The sequence below is a fragment of the Larus michahellis genome, chromosome 14, assembly GCF_964199755.1.
Source record: "Larus michahellis chromosome 14, bLarMic1.1, whole genome shotgun sequence".
Lineage (NCBI taxonomy): Eukaryota > Metazoa > Chordata > Aves > Charadriiformes > Laridae > Larus > Larus michahellis.
The window spans coordinates 5,095,049-5,122,379 of record NC_133909.1 but is presented as its reverse complement, the minus strand read 5'-3'; the positions used below and the strand labels follow the sequence as shown (position 1 = coordinate 5,122,379).

General features: G+C 45.3%; 2 protein-coding genes across 3 annotated transcripts in view; one reads left to right on the top strand and one right to left on the bottom strand.

Annotated features, from left to right (window-relative positions):
• LOC141751147 (urotensin-2 receptor-like) lies at positions 1–25,872 on the top strand. Its single transcript, XM_074607512.1, has 2 exons — positions 1–1,161; positions 23,817–25,872. The coding sequence occupies exon 1, from the start codon at positions 1–3 to the stop codon at positions 1,108–1,110; it is 1,110 nt and encodes a 369-aa protein (XP_074463613.1). The 3' UTR covers positions 1,111–1,161; positions 23,817–25,872.
• OGFOD3 (2-oxoglutarate and iron dependent oxygenase domain containing 3) overlaps positions 23,862–27,331 on the bottom strand; it is a 44,957-nt gene continuing 41,487 nt past the window's right edge. For both annotated transcript variants that reach the window (XM_074607514.1, XM_074607513.1), the window contains one exon: positions 23,862–23,998. In XM_074607514.1, the coding sequence (XP_074463615.1) occupies positions 23,862–23,998 (137 nt within the window). The remainder of the gene's footprint in view (positions 23,999–27,331) is intronic.

Below are 27,331 nucleotides of genomic sequence, written 5' to 3'. Positions count from 1 at the left end.
ATGGAGCCCAACGGGACGGCGGCGGCGGGGGGGGGCAACGCCTCGGCGGCGGCGGGGGGCGGCGGCGGCGGGGGTCCCCCCGGGGGCGGCCCGCTGCTCATCCCCTCGGCCTTCGGGACGGTGCTGTCGGTGATGTACGTGGCCGGGGTGGCGGGCAACGTCTACACGCTGGTGGTGATGTGCCACTCGGCGCGCTGCGCCGCCCCCATGTACAGCTCCATCGTCAGCCTGGCCCTGGCCGACCTCCTCTACCTCTCCACCATCCCCTTCATCGTCTGCACCTACCTGGCCCAGGACTGGTACTTCGGGGACCTGGGGTGCCGCATCCTGCTCAGCCTGGACCTGCTCACCATGCACGCCAGCATCTTCACCCTCACCCTCATGTGCACCGAGCGCTACCTGGCCGTCACCCGGCCCCTGGACACCCTGAAGCGGTCGCACGGCTACCGGAAGGTCACGGCGGGGGCCGTTTGGTCGGTCTCGCTGCTCCTTACTCTGCCCATGATGCTGATGGTCACCTTGACTGAGGGGGGCAAGGCAGAGGGCAAGGTGAAGAGGATGTGTGCGCCCACCTGGAGCGTGGACGCCTACCGGACCTACCTGACGGTGCTCTTCAGCACCAGCATCATGGCCCCGGGAATCATCATTGGCTTCCTCTACACGCGCCTGGCCAGGACCTACCTGGAATCCCAGAGGAACCCCCCCCACAAGGAGAAGAGCAAGAGATCCCCCCGGCAGAAGGTCCTCATCATGATTTTCAGCATTGTGCTGGTCTTCTGGGCCTGCTTCCTGCCATTTTGGATCTGGCAGCTGGTGCGACTCTACAGCAGCTCCCTGCAGCTCACCACCCAAACCCAAAAGTGCATTAACTACCTGGTGACCTGCCTGACCTACAGCAACAGCTGCATCAACCCCTTCCTCTACACCTTGCTCACCAAAAACTACCGGGAGTACCTGCGCAACAGGCACCGCAACTTCTACAGGTTCACATCCTCCTTTCGCAAGAGGGGCTCCAACCTGCAGTGCTCCTGGGGACGGTCCATGTCCTCCAGCAACCAGTACGACTACAGCTCGGAGGCACTGGGCATGGCCACGCTGAAGGACAAGTGAGGGAGAGGAGGCGCTCCGGAGACACCGGGACCAGCAGAGCACCTGGCCAAGGTAGGGCTTTGGGACTCCTTAGCCTTGCAGGGTCCTCAAAACTCCTTTCTGGTGGTCACTATGTAGTTAGGGGCAAGAAGTTGCCTAAACCCAAGTCCTGTGAGATGCAGTTGAATTTCTGTCTGGCTTCGGGCTGTCAGGGGGGTTCTGCTGGGAGCCAGCAGCCAGCCAGGACAAATTCTTCTGGGTTTTGGGTGCAGAAGACGAGGTGGACGCTTTCTTCAGTTCCGCCGCAAATTCTTTTCACAGTTTGCTGAGTTTTGCCCAGCTCCAGCTCTGCACCGTTTCTCCTGTGTGGTTTCTCAGTGCTGTCCTCAGGCTACAGCTGGGTCAGATCCACAAAAGTCTGAAATTGTCCTGGTATTGCTTAATTTAGCTGCAAGCCTCGGGTTTCCCCTTTATATTGTCTGTTTCTAGAGTGTGTAAAGAGACCTTTAAGCCCCTTTTCCTATTTCCTGTTACATTATCGTGCACTACAGTTCCATCAAGCTTAAAGTCTCTATTTTAAAATTCATTGCAGCAGCACTTTGAACTCCAAGCATTCACAAACCACAAGGTAAGCTGTCAGAAACCACAGGATTACCTAAAAAAAACCCTTGTAATTTTTTAAGGTTTCTACCTAAGGTGATTTGAATTTGCCACTGATTTATTTTTTTTTTAAGTTGGTCCCTTTCTCAAGAGGGCTTGAAAAACTGAAAATTTACCTGGGAAAGAAAGAAAAATATCTTATGATCCTATCACTCAAAGACCTGAGGCTCTAAGAAAAATGACTGAGTCCTGTATCATGAGACTTACCATAAAAGGGACAAATTTATTCATGACATTTCATCAAAAGCTTTTTGCCTCCATGTATTTGTTCGTTTTCTTCCCACTTAGCGTCTCATAGCAAACCTTCACCACAGATGCTAGGGATGCCTGTAAGCATCTAAACAATTGTAAGACCTCAATTTATAAAATAAATGCCCATTAAAAAGTGGACCGTCACCAGGTTTCCCCTGGCATGGTCTCTTCACCCAGCTCAGGGGGGGTGTGTTTACCGGGGTATTTACAGCTGCCGTACCCAGCTGTTCCCTGGAGAGCTCACGTATGTGGGGATGAAGCTGGGTTCAATATTCCTCTTTCCTGCTCTGGGACAGACTCCGGGGATGAGTAAAGCATGGTACGAGGTGCATAAACTATTGCCAGCAGCTCGCGATGCCCAGGGACTTTGAAACAGCAGGCAGTTGCTTAAGGAACAGTCATTTCCACTTTCTTATGGCATGCCCTGACCCAATCCGCTCGAGAGGCGTCCCGCTCCGGCCCCGCAGTGTCACTGGGGTCCTGTGTCCTTGGGTGATCCTTTGCTGTCACGCGCCAAACTTTAGCATACGTTTGTGCTACGGCGGAGACACGCAGCGCGGACACCGCAGCCAAGGGTTGGGAGCAGAGCACAGGGCGCAGCAGCAGGAAAACAAACTCTTCAGGGCACGTGTTGGATGGAGACCAGGGAAGCGTGTTCCCGTGCCGGCAGTCAGGCGTTCTTCTTATAGATGCAGTTGTTGGGATGCTGTTCAGGGAGGGGAAAGTAAGTGACGCCTTAGAATCGCTTGTATTGCTTTTAACCACAGGAATGCCTTCGAAACACTGGCGAGCACTTCGTCATGTTCCAGTATTGCGTATTGTGCCGAGCTGGGCAGTATAACTAGACCTATAAATAGCATAAATAGACCTAAGGGTGCCCATTTCCTTAGGAAACAGGGGGACTAACCCACAGTTCACGTTGGGAATTGGCAGGGAGAGCGGGCTTCGACAGTTTTTAGGAACAATTTTCAGGAACTAATTCACTTTTTAATTATTCATTCTGAAGTCATTGTTACTTTCCCTATGCTTCCCATTTCCGAGGCTGGAAGTCACTCCCCTGTAAGAATAACAAAGATAAGCCTGAACTCAAAAGGCGGTGTGGGAAGGCAGCAGTACGTGCGTCATCTGCGAGGGCTGCTCCACCATCCTGCTCTCGGGGGGCATCACCCTGCGGCCAGACAGACACGCTGGCAGAGCCCAGCATGGCTGCGTCCCTTCCAGGTGATGCACGTGCCATTTGCCCACCTCTGAGAGAAAACAAAATATTATTTCCTTATGGCTATAGAAAGAAAAACCCACCTTGATTTGGATCTTGACCTGACACCGTACTGATGTGTCTTGATTTCCATTGCCTGGCCTGAGGAGAAGGTCCTTGGAAAGCCACTTACCCACCACGGTGCTACAAGGCTGCTATAGGATGGATGATTACGTATACCTATTGACAGGTGTGAAAGGAGAAGCAGATGATGGAAGAGCTGTAGAGGTATCAAAAAGAGTTATAGGGAATACTCTTTCTGCTTTAAAAAAACCCACATTAAAACATCGAAGGCCAAACAGTCTAAAAACATAGTTATTAATAAGAAAGGGAAGCTGACGAGGAGTCACGCCTAGAAAAAAAGGGATGAAAATGCAGAGCAGATGAGATCTATGCTCTAACCTAATGCGGGATAAGCAAACAGAAGGGTTTGATTTGGGGTACGCTTCCCAAGACGTCCCATCAGTCCCCAGAAGGGATTCTGCTGCTCTGCTCAGCGTCACAAGCGGCGCGTAGGGGATGTGCTTTCTGTGCCACATCATCAGAGCATTCAACATCAAAGGGTTGATGGAGGAGCATCCAGATGAAAGGCAAAATATTGGATATGTGTCACTCAACAGGTTTTTCAACCAGTATGTGCTTCAGCCCGGTGCCATCCCAGTGCTGCTCCTCTCTGCCATCAGGCTCTGAGAAACCCACACAAGGTTAACGAGGGAACCAGTGAATTTGATGACACCCACCAAGCATGTCGTTGGGGCAGAGGAGTGCCCATTTAACACGCAAAACTGGCCAGCAATCGGAAGATGCTGCTGTGTGTGATGAGTGACGGCTCCTCAGCACGACATGGTGCACAGCTTCGCAAACACGGCTCCTCAGCCGCCACTTGCACTCCTGGGGACCAGAGCTCAATTTAAAAGAGTAATTACATAAACAACATCCCTCTTATTGTCCCATCAGACCAGTTAAACTGCCAAAAGTCAGTAGGTTTGACCCACTTCATAAACATCCCGCAAGAGCAGATGTTTTAACTGAGTTCCTGGTGTCTGCAACTGGGCAAGCCTTGGCTCTTCTGGGTGTCCTCATGGCTTGGAAATGAGGAGACAGTCTCCATGGATCTTCCTTTAACAACAAAACCAAATTAATCTGGTAGTTGGCTTTGGAAGGGGATTGCTGCTGCCTGTCCATAGCACAGAGTCCTGTCCGGGGCTGACACAACCTTTAAGTTAACCCATAAACTTTGCCTGCGGCGGACCCAGCGTATTCCAGGGAGGGTGTTGGGTTGGCTTTGGTAGGATCCAGCATTCATAACCACATCTCCCTGCGTACAGGCCACGCAAAACTGCGGTAGAGCAGCTTGGGCTATTTTCTACGCGAGGGAGAGGTATTACCTGTCCTCGACACTGGAAGGGATGAGTCAGGACTACCCAAAATAATGAGATGAAACCCATACCTTTCCGCCACAACCAGAGGCTGCCAAAGCGTCTGAAAATTGAGATAGACGCAAAACCAGAATCCAGATGATGGGACTTTGCAAACTCTACGTATCTTGTCACTTATGGTAAATCTGAAGCGTCTCAGGCCAGGGCTGAAATAACAACAGGAAAGTCAGTTGGGCTGTAACCGAGCAAAATCTGGTGATTTCCGTGAAAACAATTTTACTTTTGCTATTCTCCTGCATTCCAAGAAAGCAATCAATGTCTGCCCTGGGATCATTTATCACACCCAAATCATTGTAATCCCGGGGGTTTTAATGTGGTTTTTTTTATTATAAATGATATTTTGCTGATTCAGTGACACAGGTAGTCCTTCAGCAAAATGGGAAATGGCTATTTTAGGGAAGGCAACAGCGTTTTGTTATTGGGGCAGCGGTTGTCACTGCAAAACTCCAGCCATGCTTTACCAGAAAGAAAATAGTTTAATCACTAGAAAATCTTTTCCAACACTCCTTAGGGTTTAGGTTTTATGACCAAAGAAAACCCAAACCCACAAACAACCCAGACTGTGAAAGAAACGCAGTTTCATCCTGAGTGCTCTTCCCTTCCTTTAATCTAAGGTAGCGGCTGCTGCAGCAATGGCAATTTTTCTGCTTTCACTTGAAAGGAGAAAACACTGTTTTTTTGTGGGACAAGTGAGAATGGTGGTTTTCCCCAGACACAGGAGAATCCATTTGAACCTTACTGAATTTTTGAAGCCTTTACATTCAATCACACATTTTTGATCATCTTTCTCCTCACTTTGTAAAACCAAATTTGCAATAAACGCTTGAAAACCCCACATTACAATTTAACCATGAGCACGGGCAAATCATTAACATTTTAGCTCCTATTTTAGCAGTCGTGTTTGGTGCTCAGCGTGTGATTGAATACCAGGGAAGCCAGTGAAATAAGGTGATTTTATGAGCACTTTGTACCTTGGGCGGCACAAACGGCACGGCTTGCGTTAAGCACGGAGAACAGGCGGGATGCCTGAGTTCGTGACCTGTTCCCCATCAGCACGACGAGAGGAGAAAGTGCGTAAACCTCACATCCGAGCCCAGCCCTCGAGCCATGGGAGCAGATAACGCAGCGCCTGAGAAAATCCTCCAGGCAGCCCCAAAAAGTCTTCGCCGGGAAGTTTGACCGCTCCGGGAACGCTCAGCTCTTCCCGTCGTATTTCTGAGTCCCTCTGGTGGCAGCAGCAATCTTCCATCTGAGGAGGAAAATTGGCTTTTTAGTTTAAGCTTTTAAACAGAGCGGTTGGATGTAACTGGGGCACAACCAAACTATGTAACAGCGTTTAATGTCTTTAAAGTATAACGTTGCTACAACATATGAAGGGGAAAAGTCTGTTGTGAAGAGAAATCCTACTTAAAAGTGCTAACTTTCCTCTCCCTCTCTCTGTGACGAACCCCGAGTAACTTTATTCCCATCACTTTGCGCAGCATCCTCACTGCCAGCACCCACGGAAACACCCGGAGCCGGTGACTAAGGACAGTTTAGCCCCGCTGGGGTTTTTTGCCTTATAATATTGGTTGTTACTGTTAGTTTCAAGTTTTTCTGGGCAATTGGAGAGTTAATTGCTGTGGCTTATAAGAAATACATTGCTTTGTCTTCAAAATTGTAGCAGCAGCTTCATGGGATATATGTACCCTTTAAAGTAATTGCTATTATTGTTATACGAGATTTTTGCCCTTGTTTGGGAATGTATTTAAAACACAGCAGAGAGAATGGATGTGTCGGTTGGTAGCAAGGTGTCGGGGTAGCACGGTGTCAGCAAAATTGCTGCAACATTTTCCTTTTTTTCCCCACCCAAGAAAGGGACAATTAAAAGAGGAAAGGGAGAAATGAATCCTGAAGAATTCTTCTGGCATTTAGGCTCTACTTTTCTTGCTCCCTCCATTTATAATTTTAATTTAAATGAAACATTTTTGTGAACACTAGGAACGTTTCCACAGTGGGAAAAAAGGTGCAGAGTTAAGAAGCATTCATTGAATTTATTAGAGGAGGCTGAACTTCAGTATTGCGGAAGATCCCACCCAAACCCCTCCATCAAGATACCTGTAGGGAAAGTAGTAAATAAACTTGTGCAAAATCAAACGACCCAGCACTAGTAGCCGTGTTTGGCAGAGGGTACAGTTCTAAAACCAACGCGGTGCTAATGCTGGAGAAGTAAAATCTAAGTTTGTTTCAGCTTGTTTAGGCCAGTGTCTCTCTGAGATGTCGTTACCCTTTCCTAGTGCATTCCTGTCAGGATCTTGAATTCAGCTCCTGAATTCTTAACTAAAACCAAACATGATTTCATCCAAACAAAGCAAGGGAGATTCCTGAAGCTAAATGTGGTGTGTCCATAAACACAGCCTTTTGGAGACAGTTACCGCTTCATACATGGGCTCCCGCAAACCTCACCCTTTGGTGGGACATCCATCAAACGCACAACGCTTTCACGCCTTTTATGTTTTTGAAATATCAGCTTGACATTTGAGAAGCACAAGACTGGCTCTTGCAAGAAGCCTCCCAGGAAAAGGCGTTACATAGCAATTACTTCTCAGGCTACGTTCAACTTCTCTTTCAAAAATCTGGAAGGATGGAGAAGGTAAATTAAGTGCAATGGAGTAATACTGAAAGGGGAGAGACAGCGGCACTCTTGAAGGCGCATGTCGAGGGAGGACACCTAAACCTTCAGGGACACGCAGGTCCCACCAGAGAAGCTGAGCTCCCGCAGCATCCTCCCTCTGGGGAGCAGGGGCTGGCAGCCAGCTCCCAGCACCGCACCACTCAAAATCCCAGTAATCCCTCTGATTTAAATTGAGTTTCTGCTTTTTCGTTATAACAGGTTTTTTTTTTTTCCTTTCATTTTACACTGTAGAAGGGAATATCTCACAGAAATGGCATTATTATAAAATCAGATAGAGCCTTGATTACCTCTAGCCACCGCATTTTGAAAGCAGGTTTCAGCCCCTGGGCGGTGTTCAGATGAAGGAGCAGTAGCAGGATGAGACACGGACGAGACGGGGAGGCTGCAGCAGCACCCGCCTGCCCCGTGCCTGGCGGTGGCAGCCGTTATCTGATCCCACTCAAGTGTGTGTATTTATCTTCCTTCACATCACCTGCTGGTGGGGACTCCCTGCCATTCATCCCAAAAGCACTAGTGCTGTTGATAAGTAACCCAGGCAGGCTTAAAGCAAGATAGCTAATAAAATCCAGAAGAGATTTACAAGGATTTCGATGTTGGAGATGCCTATCGAGGCAGCACTCGCCATTGGAGACGCAGAAAGAGATGATCTGAAATGGGGGAAGCTCAGAAGTCCTGGCTTCTCGTACGAAATCGCTGCTGACTTGCACTGTGACCTCGGGGGAGACGCGTATTCTTGTGCTGCTGGTCATTAACTGCCTGAAAAACAGCGATGCCATTTCCATCGTCTGCACAAGTGTTTTAAGACATCGCTGATGTGTGTGAAATGTTTTGAGAGCCTTGGATGAGAGGTGCTACCTGCAGAAGGGAAAAGCTCTCCTCGTAGGGATAACTTGCGGTTCAGGTTAGCTGTTAGTGGTCGAACAGAGATGTTTGTGTGCCAGAAGAACAACTCTGGTTTTGATTAACGGCAGTGGGTTGGCAAATATGATCATGTAGCCCACAGCTGTGCTGGGCTGCCTTCGCTGGGAACACGGCTGAAATGAGTCTCCTGATAAAAGCATCATCATTTCAGTGCATCAATACCCGCTCTAAAGCCCCTCCTCGGGGGGGAAATGATAGCAGGAGATATGGTAGAGAAGCAAAATCTTTCTTCTTTGCTTCCTGGGAGCCTCTTGTTCCCCGCGTTTCGGGCTGGGGTCAGTGGGGGTGAAGGCAGAGCATCCCTCCCCGGCAGAGCCCGTGCCGCAGCCTGCTCCAATGGCAGGATCTTGGTGCAGAGGAGGCTGAATAGAAGGAATTATCCCAACACTCGTCACCGATTGCTAAACACAGCAGAGCTTCCCTGTCATTTTGTCGTTGGCATCTTTTTAGAATGATTAAATCTGCCGAGGAACCTCCGCCTGCCTGAGGCACAGCACGAGTAATTCCCAACAACAGAAGCAGAGGAAACAGCAGCCCGGTAACTTTGCTTGGCTGTTTTCATTTGTTTGTTTGTTTTAATAGGAAGGCGAGTTTATTATGGCAAACATCTCGCAAACTTCAAAGGGCCGCCTCTATCTTTGCAGCAGCTTCTCTTAGGCAGGATGAGCAAGTGAAGCTCCACAGCCGAGGGTGCCCAGTGTTTGGGGAGAAGCTGCTTTCAGAGCTGGTTCAAATGGGGGGGACCACAGTGGAGGGATGGGGACAGAGTTGGAGCATCGCTTGGTCTTTTACCTCCATGCATATCTGTGAATATTTTCTCTGCCAGGCACTGTGTGCCCTGGGTATTCAGTATCTATCTCTGTTATTCAGAAGAAAAAAGCTGTAAGAAGTCTTGGGTTTAGTCAAATAAAAGACAAGAAAAAACTTTATAACTTCATGGCCTCGGGAAACTGTTTGTGTCCCCCCTGACTCGAGTCCTCGTGTTCCCAGCCCCGGAGGGACAAGAATGGCCTTGGGCGTGGGGACAAGAAACTATGCTCCCTGCAAAATGCAAAAGGGAAATAGTGACCGTGTCACACTGATTTACTCATTAATCTTAACGTGAGCACAGAGAAATGGCTTTAGGCTGAGAGGAGGCCTAGGAAGGCAATACTACATCAGCTCCACGCTACCTCTAATAATAAGCCTTCGCACCTGGTGTGAGAAGGGGACGGGGAAGAGTCGGGCACCCCAAGGGGCTCCAGAGGAGAGCACGTGCCCCGCCACTGGCGGTTCCTCGAAATCTCGCCTCCCGTCAGGATCTCAGTGCAGAACCAGCATTCGGTCCGACAGCCGGACGCCTCCAGTCGAGACGCAGCCAAGTCCCAGCTTGACTTCCCCGCGAACCCTCCTCTGCTCTCGCGCCGCTACGGTGCTCGCAGGCGAAGGCGGAACGGGGGCTGCCGGCCCCACTCACAGCACGGGGTGAGGGCTACGGACCAGAGCAGGCAACGGGACAGGGCATCTCTGCCCTTCAGGAGTGTCAGGGCCGGGAAAGAAAGAGAGGAGCTCGCTGGCACGAGCACGTTAGCTTAGATCTTGAAAAAAAGCATCAAAGCAGCATCTTAATAAGCATTTTTGTCTTCTGTCACATTCTTGAGTAAATGTTTATCTTGTGGAGCTCCGAGGCATGTGTTTCAGGCTGTCTGTGGAGGGTCTGTCTGTAATTACAGACTTCATCCCGGGACCTGCCTTAACGACTGCGCCTTCCCGTCATTCTCCATAGACGGAGTCTCCTGCCCACGTCGAAGAGAGCTTTAACAGAAACATCATGGATCAAACGTGACTGTTTAGGTTATTTGTTCAGTAGAAATATGTGCTTGTTTTTAGCATGTTGCTGTCTTTGGCATTCTTACTTTAATGTTACCATTTTATTTTTCTTCTGTCTCCGCATGTTCTGTCCTTTCTTTGGGTTACGTTTCCTTCTCAGCAACAAGCTGCAGCCTCTCCCAGGGTCTCTGCTTCCACCTCGCTTTGCTCCAAAGCTGAAACCACCACCCGTCGGACTCTGTAACAGCCCAGAGAGAGAGTTTCAAGGCTTTGGGGAAATTTTACACCTCTTGAATTTCAAGTCTGCTGTGTCAGGTTGCCCGCAGAGAAGGCAGAAGTCTCTATTGATTTGCACGACCTAATCAGAGAGCGGGCATGTTCCCGCAAGTGTGTTTGCTATAAGCAAATCCTTCAACTACGTTAGAGGAGTTATGTTTATATAGCTAGGAGTATCATTTGACAAGCTTTTCCTTTACTGTTGCTCCAGCTTCAGCCTTCTCTCTCCCCTCATTTAGACTGGTACATCTGGTTTTGCAGCCTTATGGTTTTAAAGGATTAAGCCGTTTTACTTTATAGGGTTGGTTGGTGGATTTTTTTCCAATCCAGCCAAAAATAATTATTTCTTGTCCTGATCCGATTCACTGTCCACCCCCAGGCAGCTAAACCAATACAGCTGATGGGCCGTGAAAAGAAGTGCCTGTGAAGCATCATCTTCAAATCTGTTTTAAAAATCAGGACACGGGTGAAAAGCTTCGATGCACTTGAGCTTGTTCTTGCTTAAAATATTGCTCAGACCAGTAAATGGCTGGATTCACAATCCAACGTCGTGTACCCCGCCGCAACTAGAAATACCGTTAAGGCTTGTGTTCTCGGAGGATTTGGGCTTTACCTTCAGTTTTCTCCTTCCTGGTCAGTGCGTGAGGCAGCGGCTTCCCTCTCTCGAGATGCACATTCATCCGGGGGGAGGTTTTGTAAAGCCTTGTGAGGCAGGATAACCATCAGGAACCTTTACATCTTTGCCAGAGCACCCATGAAAACACATTCCTGCAGCTTCGATCCGCACCACTAACTTTTTATGGTGGATCTTCAGCCTGGAAGGGACTACACCCTTACGGACGCAGCGTGGGGAGCAGTTTTCCATACATGGCCTCTGAACCTGCGGGGCTTTTTTCCCCTGTTCGGTTTTCAATTATTTGATTCATGGACTGCATTTCCCGGCACAGTAACAGCTGGTGGTTTCGGAGGCTGCAGTTGGCGAGGGCAGTGCCTGGGATGGATACTAATTACTTGCTGAGCGCGTTACAATTGTTCAGTTATTGAATAATTTGGAAAGGCAAGCAGGGGGAATGTTTGGTTAATTAAGAGCTCGTTTAATGACTGCTAAATTTTGCCTTCCAAAACAGTACTCACCTTCCCTGGATTTGGAAACCTTTGCGTACCCACGTTATTTACCTTCCGGGGGAAGCAGGAACGCTTTCTCTCCAGTCTTCGGCTTCAGTCACCGCGGTGGCACTGGCTCCTCACCTGGAGGTGCCACGGCTTTGGTCCTTGTTCCCTGCTAGCTGCGACAGGCGGCTTCATGGGCATTAAGATCTCTCTGAAGCTGCCACCAGACTCCAGTGAGATGTTTAATTAGACACAGCTCATCTGTAAGCCCTCAGGCACAAATTCTCATCTGATGAAAAAAAGTGACATTACAGACCGGCCAGCAAAGTATGAGCATTTAACAGAGCCCAGCAGGTGCGAGCTGAACAGCTTTCGAGCCCTTGGCATTTTCCGGTGCTGCTGATTTAACACAGTTGCTGGGGACAGGTTTCTTCTGTTTGAGGTTTTTGATCATTTAGGGCTTAGGAAGCAAGTTTATCACCCAGAGGATGCTTTCTGGAGCCTGGACTAACTTCCAGGGGCTCTGGGGAGCCCGCAAGGCAGTGCTCAGGACAAAGAAAAAAGCACATACAGCTTATTGTCATGTCTTTACTGTTGCACCAAGAACATCAAGTATCTGCGTGAGAATTCAGGCAGGCTTGTAACTGAAAGGATTTTATTTGAGGACTTCTGAGGCGAGTTTTGACGGAAGAACTATTTGGGAAGTAGCATTTGACTCAAGATGAGTACAACTTAATTATAAACAATTAGTGAACAGATTTTAAAGAATCATTTTGCTTTGGGCTTTTATCCTTGATCTAGATTAATGTAACGCACGATACTCTTCACGCACAGCATCAGCCGGGTGTAACTACCACCGCAGATACGCCCGTGGGACGTGGCTGTCACTGGCACGTGCTGGTGAGACGGGTCCCCTCCTCCCAGCGTGGAAATCAAGCCCCAATGTCTCGAAAGGAGAAAAAAGCAAAGCCTTGAAACCCTCGCTGACCACAGGCAGATTTATCCCCTTTGCACTTCCAAAGTGAAAAATGTTTAGAGCCTCCAAGAGCTAGCGGCTCCTCCAGTCCTGCCCGTAGCACGCACAAAAACAACGAGGAGGAAGAGTCTGTACTGACCCTCCTGCTTCACACTATGCTTCAGGACAAAGTAAACTTACTTTTTCTGCTAGGGAGAAGGCAGTACAATAAGCCAGATCTTGTACGTCTGGAGACATACCGGTCTTTTACAAAGGCATCCATGAACTTCTTGTATGTTGATTTTAGTTTAAATGCTGGGGAAAAAAAAAAAAAAAAAAAAAAAGGGAAAATAATTTTTAATAGGCTTTTTAGAGCAAACTCTGCAAGGTAAATTCTGCAAAACAGAAGAGCTGTCAAAGCGGGTTGATTTTAAAACCTGACAACCTTGACAGCCCCCTTGCAGCAGCACGAAGCCACGTCGCTTCTGCAGTTACCCGTGGTTACAAAATTGTTGAACGAAATGGAATGCAAACCTGCCGGGGGCTGTAACTCTCAAACAGGCAGAACAAGTGATCTGGAACGATAACTAGTCGAGTGCTCCGCTGCGTCCTTAATTGAATATTTAGCCAAACTGCTCCAAATTAGTGGAGCTCGTCCACTCTGAGTCTGGGCTGCTGAGGAGATGAGGAAGCTCCTGGTGGGATCTAGTAGTTTTTAAATATTCTTTTCATTTTTTCCTTTAACAAGAGGGCAAGGCATAAGGCAGCTCTTCAAGAGATCTGTGATTGCGAGTAGAGAAGTGTTACGGGATATTCTCTCCCTGCTCCGAGGAAAAAGTCTCAAGTTAACATATGGGCTAGAATTAGTTTTTTTCTCTTCAATTAGTAATTTCTTCTAAATTAATAAGGCTGAGACATCTACTTTAGGAAAACAATTAAACAGTACATCAATAAAATAGCTACCTAAAACCAGGCAAAGTGGTTCCTTAATTGAAGTTTTTCTAACTGTTCTTCTTGAAATGTCCTTCTTTAAGGCTTTACGCAAAACATTTCTGCAAATTAGTTTATCAGGTTTCAGGGGAGCTTTAAATTTAAAAAAAAAAGTTTGTTTCAACTGTTCAGTCTTGCCTTTGCGCTTTCTGGCCCTTCCTGCTGGGCATCTCCGAGGTTTCTGTGGATTTGTGTCACTGAGGCAGCCACACGCCGATTCCGTTCCCCTAAGCTTTCTGCTGGATTTTGGCGGTACTGTGCTGGGAAGAGGGTGACAGCAATGCTGTCAGGAGCTTTTCTTCCTGCTAAGCATCCCTGCCAAAGCATCCTTCTGCAGCACACCAGGGCAGCATGGATTTTCTGCCTCTCCTGTCAAGCCTCCTTTCCTTAACGGTACCCAAGAAGCTACAAAAAGTCAAAACTACGGAGTTCTATCAGCAAAGGACGGCTGGAGAAGTGCTGCAAAATGATCTCAACTCTTGATACTACGTGAAATCTCTCTAAAAAACTATTTCAGTCTCTTCTTGTGAAGGGTTCCCACACTCCGCTGAAGTCCCTGGGCCATCAGTCAGTTTTACCTTTCCCCATCACGTGTAACCACATAATATCAGTCCCCATCAAGTGCCATTTGGGATGTTGGACCTTGCTGGTCAGCACTCGCTGTTACCCGGATTTAGCAGCTGCTCCTTCTCAGCACCTCTTCAGCAGCAGGTCTCATCCTTCCCATCGCCTGCAGTGTCTTGCTGGGTCCCACAAAAGAGCCCAAATATTATCTCCCATTCCCCCGCAGAGCCTTTTCTGCCGCCACCCCCTCCTTAGAGTCTCCGGAGCTGGCAGATGTGTCCTCCCCGTCCCAGCTGCTGACTGCATTTTGGACTTGACAGCCAGAGCGCCCCATCCAGCCCTCACCATACCCTGAACCTCCTCCTGGGGTGGTCTCTACCGCCCGCCTTCTGCGGGGCCGAGGCACACGAGGGCTTTCTTGGCTTCCTACGTGGGAGCGTGTGCAGTCAGAATTCTTGAAAGCGGCAGTTTTACTGCTTCTTCCCAACATAAACCGGACAAATTGAGGGAGTCCTGGCCCCCGAGGATAAACACCATCTCCGCTGTTTAGAGTAACTGTCTCCTGGAAGGGGGAAGGTGGCGCGGAGCTGACACCCTCGCTGCTGGGGAGCTGCCCCGGGGTAGCGGGAGGTGCCTGTGGGCTGGTGGCTCTGCCCCAGCAGAAACCTGCCCCTGCTGTCAGGCATGAACCGGAGCAGTCCCTGAGGAGGATTACGACTAGAAAATGTCCACAGTTAACTCAGGTACCATAATAAAAACCTTAAACTTCTTTTGCAGAAACGCAGAGGACTAGTAATCTGAGTCACTCGTAAACATTCCTGCCAAGGGCTGGTTTAAGCCTGTGCCCAAACACAGAGGTCTCAGCCCAGGGCCAGGGGGGTTGGAACTAGATGATCTTTAAGGTCCCTTCCAACCTAAACCATTCTGTGATTCTATGATTTTAGTTGCAATATACACGGTTTTATGGAGTTTTCATATTTCACATTAGTTTCAGCTTTTTAGCTGTTTAGGAATGGTAAATCCTCATGTGGTTAGGACGCATTCTTGGCTATTATCTCTGAAAAGAACTTCAATATTAGTGGTCGGGCTAGTACTTTTGAAGGAGACTAAGATTAGATAAGCTCATTAAGTCAAGCATTCTTTCCACACCTGCATTCTTCCCAACCAAATAACATTTCTCGATTGCAAGGCAGCTAATTTAGAGACCAGTTTTACTTGTCGCACTGATACGACCCCGAACCACTGGCGTGCTCCATGAGCAAAGCTGGCTCAGATGCACACATGCTGTCCTCACCTTTCAGGGCCTTGGACACGACTGGGAAACCCTTGTCTCCTAAGTGATGGAGTCTGGTGTGGCTGTACTACTTGGAACGTGTTCAGCGAGCACGCCGTCGCTCTTAGACAACTACAATCTTATCCATTTAAGACGATTTTGCAATATCCTAGTCCTGTCCCCACCTCTGTCTTCTCCGTACCCCGGGGAAGCCGCCCAGCGCTTCGGCAGCGGCTGTGGGTGTCCAGAGCAAGTGGAGGCCGCAGCCTTAGGAGGCAGGTTAACAACCAACCGAGTCTTCTCCCCTGCCGCAGGTCCATCCCCCGCGCGTCCTCCACAGCTAGGAGGAAAGAAACAAGTTCAATAACCCCTGATGGGCAGGGGAGAGGCAGACAATGACATTTATTTTTGAAGTTAATTGATCCACGTGCTCATTCACTCCATTTCATTTGTTAAAAACAAGGCTTTAAGGCTTTCTCTTGTGTTGTTTGGGTTTTTTTTCAGTTCTGTCAAATGGTCTAATAAGAGGCTATTCCTGTTCCTTGCGCCCCTTGCCATGTTTGTAACTTTAATACGTAAGCCATTCTAAGTGCACACACAGTTACAGCGCTATTACAGCTCTCAAACACCTTCACCGAGTCACAAAGCTGCCCTGACCAGAGGACAGAATAATTAATTTAGACCTGAACATCTCAAGAGCATCTCCCTGTACAATTCAGCTATGGAAAGGCTTTTGATTACTGCCCGCCTGTGCATGCTTTATGGCTGAAGTATTTAATTTAAGGAGAATTATTCGGAAGAGGACAAGTTTTAATGGCCGGCGCCAAAGCCTAAATAAAAGTCTGAGGTACAGAGTCGGAACGTGCTTAACTGGTATTGAAAGTGATAATTTTTGCAGCATGCTGGAATTCACTGACTCACAAACCAGCTGGAAATGCTACAAGCATTTAGAAAACAAAGTCAAGAAGTCTCCAGTTGTTGAGGTGAAAACACCAAGGCTCAAAGGCAGCTGTGAAGATGGAAGACTCCGAGGCTCCTGGCACTAATAAGTGCGACGTGAGCGAGTGCCTTCCTCACCTCCCGAGCTGGGTGCTCTCAGCTGGGCGCTCTGGGAGAGGAGATCAGCCTTCCTGAGAAACCCACGTGCATTTATTCTGTGCCTCTGCTGAGGCGGAGAGATGAGATTCTTCCAGCCTGCACGTGGTCTGAACGGACAAAGATCTCCAGAGTGTGTGTATAACTAGAAAGTGAGCAGGGAGGGACTAGATTTCGAGATACGGTGCAAGCATGAAACAGCAGAGTAGAACCTGAGTGGAGAGTACTGAGGAGCAGGTGCGTATCTCCTACACCTCAACTAAAGGATTACAAAATGAGTAAGACTTTGACCTTTCTTATGGTTCAAAAAACCCCACAGTTTTCAAACCTTTTCTTTTTTTTTTTTCACCAAGGGGAAGATTTCTGCATACGTCTCTATATTTATGAATTCAGTCTTAATTTCTTATTGGATTGTTTCTTATTTACAAGTTTAAATTCTGTCTAGTGCCAGAAAAGGTACAATAGATAGATGCTATACGTGGAGGACACCATCATCTAAAAAAGGCCGAGCTAATACACAAGGTACACACAGAAGAAAGCTTAATTTGCTATTTTTTAAATAGACGGATGCAGCATGACTTAACTTTTTGAGCATACTCAACCTTGACTATTAGTTCAAACAGAACGTGGGCAGGATAAATAGCTGAAGTAAATGGTATCGAGGAAGAAAGTTCAAAGTTTTGTGAAGGGTTTTAACAGCAAGAGCGTTGCTGCCTGGGAGCTCCCAGTTCCCAGTTCTTTGTCTGATCTTCTAATGAAAGAATAAAGCAGGTGAAGGGAGGGGGGAAAACATCAGTTCAACATTGATACGGATGTTTCAGTGTGGGAGAAATCTCCTGTAGCTGCTCTCTGCCTAACACCATCTTAAATTTAACTTACCCCTTCTGTTGTATTTCTTTTTTCATACTAGTAAACGACAGTTTATTTTGATCATACTCCTCCCTGTGGAAAGGAATACCTGCCTAAGTAATTTCTGTCTCCCTTTAAAATAAAGAGACAAATGAGAAAAAACACATTTATGGCCACACAACTGTCATAGTAAAGTACAAATAGTCCAAGTGCAAGATCACTTTTCTCACTTCTGTGTTGAGAAGCGCGAGGGCTAAATGGGCTTAGAGTTTGTCTGGTTTCACAGCAGTGGCGGCGTTTCAGGTTTTGAATCACCTGGTGAAACGTGACCTTCTTTTTACAGGGTTATTCAGTGAATCACATTTAAAGCCTTAATATGCAGAGAGGACACCCAGAACATGTATCTTCAGTAACATAAATCAGAAATAAAAACATTTGCCTGCTAGAGGGAATGGAAGAAACTACCACCCAGATCCAAGACATGCAGAACTGCTCCATTTATTCCCCCCGGATTTAACGGTCTGGCTGGGAAGTTAATATGGTGAGGAGGTCATCTCCAAGGTGTGAAGCCACCCAGAGACATTAACCTGGCAGTGAAGAGCAGTCTCAAAATAAAACATCAAGGTTTTTTTCTGTGGAGTCAGCAGCAAATCGTCCAGGCTTCTACATAAACAACTTAACATAATTGCATAAACTGAGCAATGAGGAGGAGACAAACTCTTAAGATATCTGTCCAGAAAATTCATGCCTCAAAAACCTAGTTGGCTTTTTTTTGGTTGTTAACATAAGAATAGCAAGGGTATCCATTTCTAAAATTAGCTTTTTGAACACTGGAGGCCTCTTACAAGAAATTTCCAGAAACAAGTAACAGGAACGCTCCATAAATCTCAGCTTCTCTCTATAAATAAAATATTTCCTTCAAAAAAGTCACCATGGTTTCAGGCACACTCTCCTTCTGTACTTCTACACCACTGAGTCTTCAGCGTGAAGTCTCGCGTGAAGGTCTCAGTGAAATTCTTTATTAATAATATATCTCACCTGGCAGCTCATTGATTCAACCAGTCCAGAGTCCTTAGACAGCCTCGGGATTATCCGGCAGTAAACCTAGGTACTTTGAGGTTTTTTGCTTTGTTTGGATGCATCTAAAGGTTACAAAAATAAAGGAGATAATACTTCCAGGCTGCTTTATTGATTTCGCAAGGACAACTATCCAAGCGAGGCATTTCTTGTGATCCTGCGGTCGGATCTGCACGCGTAGCATCCCCTGCAGTCAATGAGAGTTCACAAAGGAGCAGCTCTACCAGCAGTTCCATAGTGCAAAACAGTCACTGGCAAAGCACAGAGAGAGAAAAAAACCCCAGCAGTTTCTCTAGTATCTGTTTCCAAATTCAGTACTCGCTGTCCACAAGCTATCATGAACGATAAGAATTCTCAACAGCAGACAACGCTGATCCCTATATCTTGTCATTATTTCAGCTATACAGGAAAACAGGCAAGATGGAAATAAGTATCTCTGAAATAAAGGGTGTTGTTTCAAGTATGAATAACGCCTGTAATGGAAGAAAAATAAGGGAGCTTTTGGAAAAAATGAACGCTGAAAAATCTCAAAAATTGAGCAATGCTTGACATTTCCACCACTGTTAGAAATTCTTTTTTAATACACCACACGGCCTAAAAGGATTATAGGAAAAAGCTAGCTCCTTTTCAGTTCTAACGAGCCAGTCTGTGAATAAATAACAGACTGAGCTTATGTACCCTACTCAATATTATGCTACAGGTAAAAGCATAAGTAGGCTGGGACACAACTGAGAGAAGAAATAAGTGATTTGAGGGGAGATGGTGGACGCAATCAAAGCAAGATGTGCAGTTTGGAAACAGGACAGTTATTTTCTTTGGACAGACTTACCTGAAAAGCTTTAGTACGAGTCACCAACACTCACATGGAAGATAAAAAAATGTCTACTCAGGTACTTTAGGGATAAATTGATGATCATTAGAAGAGAGCTGACTGGCAGGTCTCAGCAAACGTGACGTAAAATCAGCTTTCAGCTTCCTAAGAAGGTTTACAAGGACAGAGATAAGGCAGAGCGTGCTGTTGTTCTTCATGGTGTTTTACAAGGAGCAGTAGACGCTCACCGGAGAATCGCCCACCACTTTACAATGGCCGTCTGAGCCGCACTTCCCGAGAAGACTGCCTTTCTGAATGAGGCTGAGGCCATCAACACATGCCAGAGCCATCTGCGGTTCAGAAGGGAAATAACTCTTCTGCTGCTCTTGGAATGCTCGCTTGGATTCCGCACAGGAGACTCAAAAAGGAGAGACAGGAGTTGAGATTTTTATTTTTTTTTTCTTGGGTGAGGGAAGAGGAAGAGGCTGGCTGGTTGTATTTTTTATTTTTCCCCTCAAAGAGCCCTCCAGCAACATTTCCTGGTTTTATTCCTAGAATTTAGACAAGACAAAACTATCGCACAAAGGTACACGTGAGCGTGTTGGAGAGATCCATTTCACGTGTAAACACTGTGTAAGGATAGCTGGATGTAGAAGGAATGTGAGGAACTCCATATTAAAAACAAAGTCATCTTTATTTACTGGGGAAAGGAAAGCTATAAAGGAGAAAATTCAAATGTATTAAGAATTGCAGTGGAAGAAGAAACAAACCCAGATTTTCTTGACAGCATAGTCATTACCAATGCTATTTCAGCTACGCTTCTATTATAATGTGCACATCATTATGTACTATAGCCTTGAAGAGTACCCTGCTGAGATGCTGACCTTATAAATAAAAATAAATAAGACATGAAGCTAAGTTTCTGCTAGCAGTCCAAATTAAAATCTTTTTGTAAACAGAGTGTCCTTATAAACATTTCTGGACTTGAAATTCATTAGGTGGAGCTCAGAATATTTCAGGTGGACAATACGTATTCAGGAAAATCTCAGCATAAAACGTACCTTTCCAAAACCTTCAGTTGATTTATGGGGAATTAAAAAACACAGTGATTCCACAACTGCTTACGCAATGAAAATGTTATACACGAGAAATGCCAAGAAGTCGACTCAGTCCTTCTAGAATCATGTCATAGGGGATAAAAAATGAAAATAAAATGCATGGTACAGGACTGAAAGCTAGGTTTACACTAAAAACCGAATCTCATCACATACCCGTTAGTTTTACAAAAGTTCCTGATATTCCCCAAAACCTTTGAATGGAAAGATAGCTTAAAACATAGTACAAGTTCACAGAAGTCCTCAGGAAGCTTCAGTCAGTCCCTTTGCAGGGATTCAGACTCTGGCTTGCTCTCCTGCCATGTTTTCTATTTCACCCTGGGCCTTTTCACACAAGGAGGCTTTACCTTTCCTTATAAATATTTTTTGCTTTCAAAATACAAATCAACATTCCCAGATACTTGTAACAAGTATGCTTTCAGGTACAAGGCTGTAAATTTAACTTCAGGACTTGGCCCCAGTTCACGCTGAACATATACTGACCTTTCTTGACTTCGTTTGAACCATGAGCGCTCTTTACAAAGGTTCTCACACGACTGGGAAACATCAAGGCAAATTCGGCTGTCACCATGTGTTCAATTAAAAGCACTTGTCTGCAGCAGCTTGTTGTCAGATTTATGCTAGTTTAACAGAACAAATCCTGTCCTCGGCGTAATTGGAGTTCTGGGAAACAGCCCTGCATTTCCCAGTAGCAACAGACAGGCTGAACCTGAAAGAGGACAGACAGAAATTGAAGTTATTTCCAATTCAGAATTATCTGTCCAGAACTGGGGAGAGATACCATTAATAAAAAGTTATTCAGGGTATTTAAGTGGACTAAAATAAATTAAGCCAAGTTTATTTCTAATCATCAGTGAATTCTGCAAATTCCACTTGGCCCCAGGAACATCAGCCCTTCTGCAATTACTGTTTTCCTGCTGGAGGCTACGTTCAGAATCTTTTAGATTGCACTGTATTTCCTCATTTGCAATTTAATTTCTTCATAGATCTAGATATTGCTTTTAGTAGTCCAGATATTGAAGCTTCAAATAGAGAAATCCTGGTTGGTACTGAAACAGAATATAGCGAATTATTGTACTTCTTTCAAAAGATGAATTTTACCAGGTACAGCGCATGTGTTTTTCCACAAATTATATCTGACAGGTTTGGTGATCATATTGAACACATTACTGAAGCTTAAACACTCCAAAAGACAAATACCAACTTGATTTTATTTCTGAATGACAGTCCATAGCATGACAGACGCTCCGCGTTCAGGAGATATTGCAATACACGGGATCGTCAAAGGATGAAAATCTGGGGGGAGATGAGCTGAGATTTCCCCCACGGTCTAGCACGATCTTGTTAAGCAGTATTTTATAGAGGGCAGCTCCGAACATGCCAGTTTCATTTAGTGCAACTCAAAGCCTGCATAACAGAAGTGACTAACAAACACTTTTAAAGGTGGCAAAGCCATTTATAAGCCCGTGCTGCAGAGTGGCGACAGGACTTGCAGTGAAGTTAAGAATTTTGGAGCCTAGGACCTCAAGCTGGAGAACCCCAACCCAAACCCACACCAGTCCATTCATATTTAGATTTCACTGCTACCAGGTACTTTTGTGGAAAAGGCCCTACATTTAAATCTCAAGGGAATGGGAAACGAGTTTTAAGCCAGTGAAGCAGTTGCTGACGGTCTTGGTCTGTGTTCTCACAGACTTACAACTCGGGTGTAATGCAAACTTCTTGGAATGAACAGGCTTTGAGGCAAATATTTAGATATGGAACCCAACTGACTTTATTATTTTTTTCCTAGCATCCAGCCATTTTAACAATTCTTCCTTGTTAGCACAGAAAAGGAAGCCTTTTTCAGGTTTGAGAACAAAGAAATGAAATTACAGAAGACTAATCTTGCTGATGTGCCAAAGGAGAACACTCACAACTGAATGAGTTCAAGAATCCTGTCATCATTCCTCTTTATATTGAGCTTCAGTGTAATCCCCTCAATACTTATTATTTCCATAAAAGGATAGATTAAAAAAAAAAGCACATTTCCAGATTTTCAAAGTGTTTCACAGAAATTATATAGACTATCAATAAAACAAATCAACATGTTTGCTTCAGAATTTGATTGAGGAAAAAAATCAGGTTTCCTACCATTTACTTATCACCTTGCTGACCCACAAAGTCTTTGCTTGTAATAAGAAAGCAAGGTGGTTGGCAAGATTACACATTAGTTTGTTATTTTCTGTACTGCAGTGCAATCATCCCCTCTTCTCTGAAGTCCTTGCAATTTATTATTCAAGGAACAACACCACAGATTAATGGTCCTAGTTAATAGAAAAAACATCTTCATACTAAACTGAAAGAGAGAAGTCCAAAAAGAGCTACTGAGAGACTTTCTGAAACAGATAAAACATTGCTTTGGACAAGATAAAACACAGTATTTCACAACAGAAGATCTGTAGTTGTGTCAACAATAACAAGAAAAACCAAGCTTCCTTCGACTTGGTCTTAAGATTACATTTCGGCCCAGTAAACAGATGTTTTCAAGTGTTTTACAATCAAGCTCCAGCTTCAGACCATATCAATTTAAAGCGTAGGTGGACACCAGCTTCCCTCAGACCCCACAGTCCAGGGGTCCGTGTGGTTTTGTCACCCAGCCTTCCACGCAGCCAGCCAGGGCTTACGGGATTGAGACTAAGGAAGCCAGAACTGGCCTACGGAAAAAACACAACAAAAGTAGCTTTTTCCTCAGCTGTGCCCCTCCCAAACCCCACTGCCCTTCCTGGCAATTAGGTATCGATGAACCCAGAGCAAGGACCCATTACCTCCACCCAGCTCTTTTTTAATATTTACTTAACATACAGGGTTACATCACCAAGCCATCTCCATAAAGAGCTCGTAATAACCCAGACACACCAGGCTTCCAACCAAGAGATGGATCATATTCATTAAGACCCAAAGAAAACGAGGCAAGTTGGGAATGCTGCGTTTTGATCAACGGGATCTAATGCAGTGCCATTCCCTAGCACAAAGCATCTGTAACCCAAAAGCAACAGGCTTTCTGGCCAACCAGGGAATTGTATTTCTGACTTTGTATTAACTAGTCCCCAGTTGTAGCAGAAAACATCTGTAGTAATTCAATAAAAAAAAGAAAAATTCAAGTAAGTCCCAGCAGTCAAACCACAGGTGTATTGCCCACTAACGCCCACGCTAAGGAGAACACACGCCTCTGAACAGTAGATACGTTCAAAAGAATAACTCTCATCCTGTAACTGAAGAGACTAAATAAACGGGCAGCAGCAGCATGGGGAGTCATATCAAGACATTGTCCAAAATATTGTTTGTATCTTTTAAACTGAAGAATTTAAAAACATAATTAAAAAAAAAAAAGAGAGCCCACTCTGGAACTTTTCTTTGTAGCCTATCCCTTTAGGACACAAAGGCAAACCATTTTCAGAATACACCAAATTCAAGATGGTCTTTAAGGCACCGTTTGCAACATTTATGGGAAAGGGCATGTGAAAACAAAGTGTGTTATAATATATTAATACAGCTGGGAAATTGTAATTGAATGTGAGGTTACAAGAGATGTTCTCTCCCTTTTTCCTCTCCTCTTGCAGGGCTTCTCTCATTCAATTTGACCTCGTATTCCATCCCTGGAGGAATTACGTCAAGACTGGATCCCCAATGCCATGGTCTGGGTTGCAAGTGAAGGAGATGGTGATGGCATAGCGAGTGCCCCAGTGAACCTTTTCCACCCGATGAAGGTTCTCCGATCCAGAGGTGAAAAAGGAAACCCGGCCTGCAAAGACAAGAGTATTTAATCAGTGACGTGGAGTTTGGCACTCTGCTATCAGCTCTCTCCACAGTTTTGCTGTTGTCTCAGTTTGACTGTTCCCCACCTACCTGAGAGCCCATAGGTCATCGCAAAGACAAACTGTTATGAGCTTATGCTGCACTCCAACAGCTTTATGTACTGTTTAAAACATACATTAATCCTTTGTGCTACAGAACTGGAGACATAATTCCACCATATCTCATAGTTTATAAAAGGCAGGAGGACGCAGAGAACATCTGAGGCCAGTTCTTAGTCGCCTCAATTAAAAAAAGAAACTCTAGTGGCCGTCAGCAAAGCGTATTGATTTCCTCCCTGCTCCCCTTCTAGTCTGGGCTCTAATTTTAGACCAAAGGAGGAGGAAGTACTACCAAGGTGGCAAAAAGTCTTCAGTGAAAGAAATGCTCAGCAGGTTTACGAGCAGCTGTGGCAGCTTATCAGCATTGTACTAAGTATTTGCTAAAGCTTTTTGTGCAGTCTGATCACTCACTGTTCAGCCTGGTTAGAAAGGTACATATCAGACATATACAAATTAATTTTTGTTAGAAAGAGCCACTCCATGAATGCATTGGCTTGGAAATTCTTTTATAGATGCAAGTGCTCGCTTCTGTGCTTCATCCCCTCCAAGCATTGACCACCACCCCACCTGGTTCTCCAGGCCTGAAGTGGCATGAAGGTGAAATGCAGTTACTTTGATGACAGCGGAGGTACATTAGCATCCCACTTGATGAAACAGCAGAATGGAGCCCTCTACGCTTTGACATTTTCTGAGAACGTCAAAGTTTGACGTTTAGCAAGTAACTCAGAACTGACGCAACTCTGTAGGACTGCTCAAGTTCTCCTGGGAAAGCCCGTCACACTCATATGCACAGCTGGTTTAGCCCAATAGCATATGGTTTTCCTACTCGGGCTTCCCTCTCCCTGTTCAAATTAGATTAAAGTTTGTTAAAAAGCTTATCATAGGAAACTCCTATTGACAATCTAACTCTGCCTGGGACTCATTCACAATCAGGCAAAAATCAAACACTTAGGTGCCTACTTAAAATTTGCACAACAACAAGATAAACTATTCCAGGTATTACATGATCTCCACTGCAGAAAGAGGCACCAGACACGTAGCTGGTTTTCTCTTCTAAAAGTGATCCAAAAGATCCAGAAGTTCTTTTGCTTGCATACGGGAGCATTTGAACAAAACTGGACTGGCCTCATGGAGCTGAGTTTAGCCCCTGATCTCTGAGGTCCATCTGAGCAGCCTCTGTCCCCCTTGCACCTTCAGTTGCAGTTCACATTTAATCTCTTATAGTTGACATAGTCTCTCATAACTGCCAAGCAAAAGTCATATCATACTCTTCTCTGCCTGTGGCTGCACATCGGTAATTGGTAGTGCTATATATATACACATAAGTAGATTCATTCATATGCATAGTTCACTTACACCTTGGTGTGCTGCTTTCCTGGATGAAAGACTAAATGAAGGCAGTGTCCTATCCTGCGAGTGTTGCAATGAACAGCGCTGCCCTCAAGGATTTCGTACAGAGTCCCATTGTCATGAGTGTTTGTTGGTTTTTTGTTGTGGTTTTCTTTTTTTCTTTTAAATCTTATTTCAACATCATTCAAGTACTTTATTATCGGTCCCTTATTTACTCACCCAAAGCTTTGCCTTAAACTGATTTTCAGGCATTTTTTGTTTGATCTCTTATTAGAAGTAGTAGTAATTCAGAGTTAGAGAAGTTTCAGTGTATTGTTTAAGCCAGTTAAACTGGATTTTTTTGGCTATACAGAATGTCTTTTAATTTCTTTCTTTAATAAATATGTCTTCACATATAAGGTATCTTATAGCTCCTTGTGCGTCTGGTCCCATGTGTGTCAATTGGGGTCTCTGAAAACTGACTGCAGGCTTGCTCAGTGACTCGAAGATACTTCTTCCTCACTTGGAAACAATTTCTTTTAAACTAACTTCCACTGCAAAATTTTGAAGGAAAAGCACACTCTCCCCATGGTACACTCTTTTTAATAGTATAAATGTCTAAAATAGAGGGTAAAGAATGTTACCTCCCATCCCGTCTGACAAAACCTTCAAGGAATATTTGGACATATCATTATCTGGAGACTCCTGGGGAAAGACACCAGTTAAAATCCCGCTGTACCATTACCAGATAGGATGACTTGTAGGACTTTCAAGCACACCAAGACTGGACCCTTCATAATCTTGCTTCAATACACAGTACATGGAAACCACTTCAAAAGTTAAATCACTACAAGAAAGGAAGCAGGTCAGGACTAAGCAAGTTCCTTAAGAAATTGTCGACCTACTCCCAGGTTATAACCTGTCCTTGTTCTAGCTGGTTGTTTTGATCAATTTTGAGTTAAGATTTTAAACCTCAAAATTCCAAGCTGTTAACCACATTAGCAAGTTAGTAGGGTCATATGCAATATAGGTCTGGTTTTAGCTGTGAGATCACATTCAAATTTTTTAAAGCGAACCTTTTTTTTTTTTTTTAAGAGTTACTTACCATCTCCTGATGAAACATTTTTGAGTGACAAAGGCTCAGGAGAAAGTGTGTAAAATTCTAATCCCATTTCCTTTGTCCTTTTCTTTCGTTATTTAACAGCAGCCTCAAATCAGTCTTTTCCATTTTCTTTTCCCCTCCTCTGACCTGCCTGCACAGATTTCTTTCCAACATGCTTTTCTGCTCCACTAAGGAAACCTTGACTACTACCTCCTGGCACATAATTTCAGTTTGATTTATGAACACTTACTGTTAAAAGTGTAAGCTTTTTTGAGATCACAAGCTACCATCCAATATATTTTTATAGTATATTTTCTAACCAGAAAAAGAGAAAGTGTTTAATCCCTGGTCCTCAAGGGACGAATTTTTAAGAGAGGAAGAAACAGCAAAGGCATCATCTCCTGATTTGAGGCTGCTGCTTCGAAGCTTTCGGAAAGAGGCCAGTCTGAGCTATGTTCTGAAGGATGAAAATTGGAATGGAGGTGTCCTGGGGCTAGAAGTGATGCCAAGGGTAAAACACAAAGGATTTGAGTTTTGCCACTGAGATAAATCCATAGTCTGAAGAGTATTTCATCTTGACTGGGAACATTTGACTCATTTTCCCCAGTCACTGCAAGATGCTAAAACCCCCACTGCTTCTTTAGTTCCACGATGCTTTGAGCAGTACCTCTGCCTCAAGGAAGAGTTTCAGATCCGTAAGTTACAAGGAACCATAGCCTGCCTTCTCACATCTACTGTTTATCATCTCCTTCTCACCTCCACCTTCCATTCCACAAGAAGTCCATCGGGC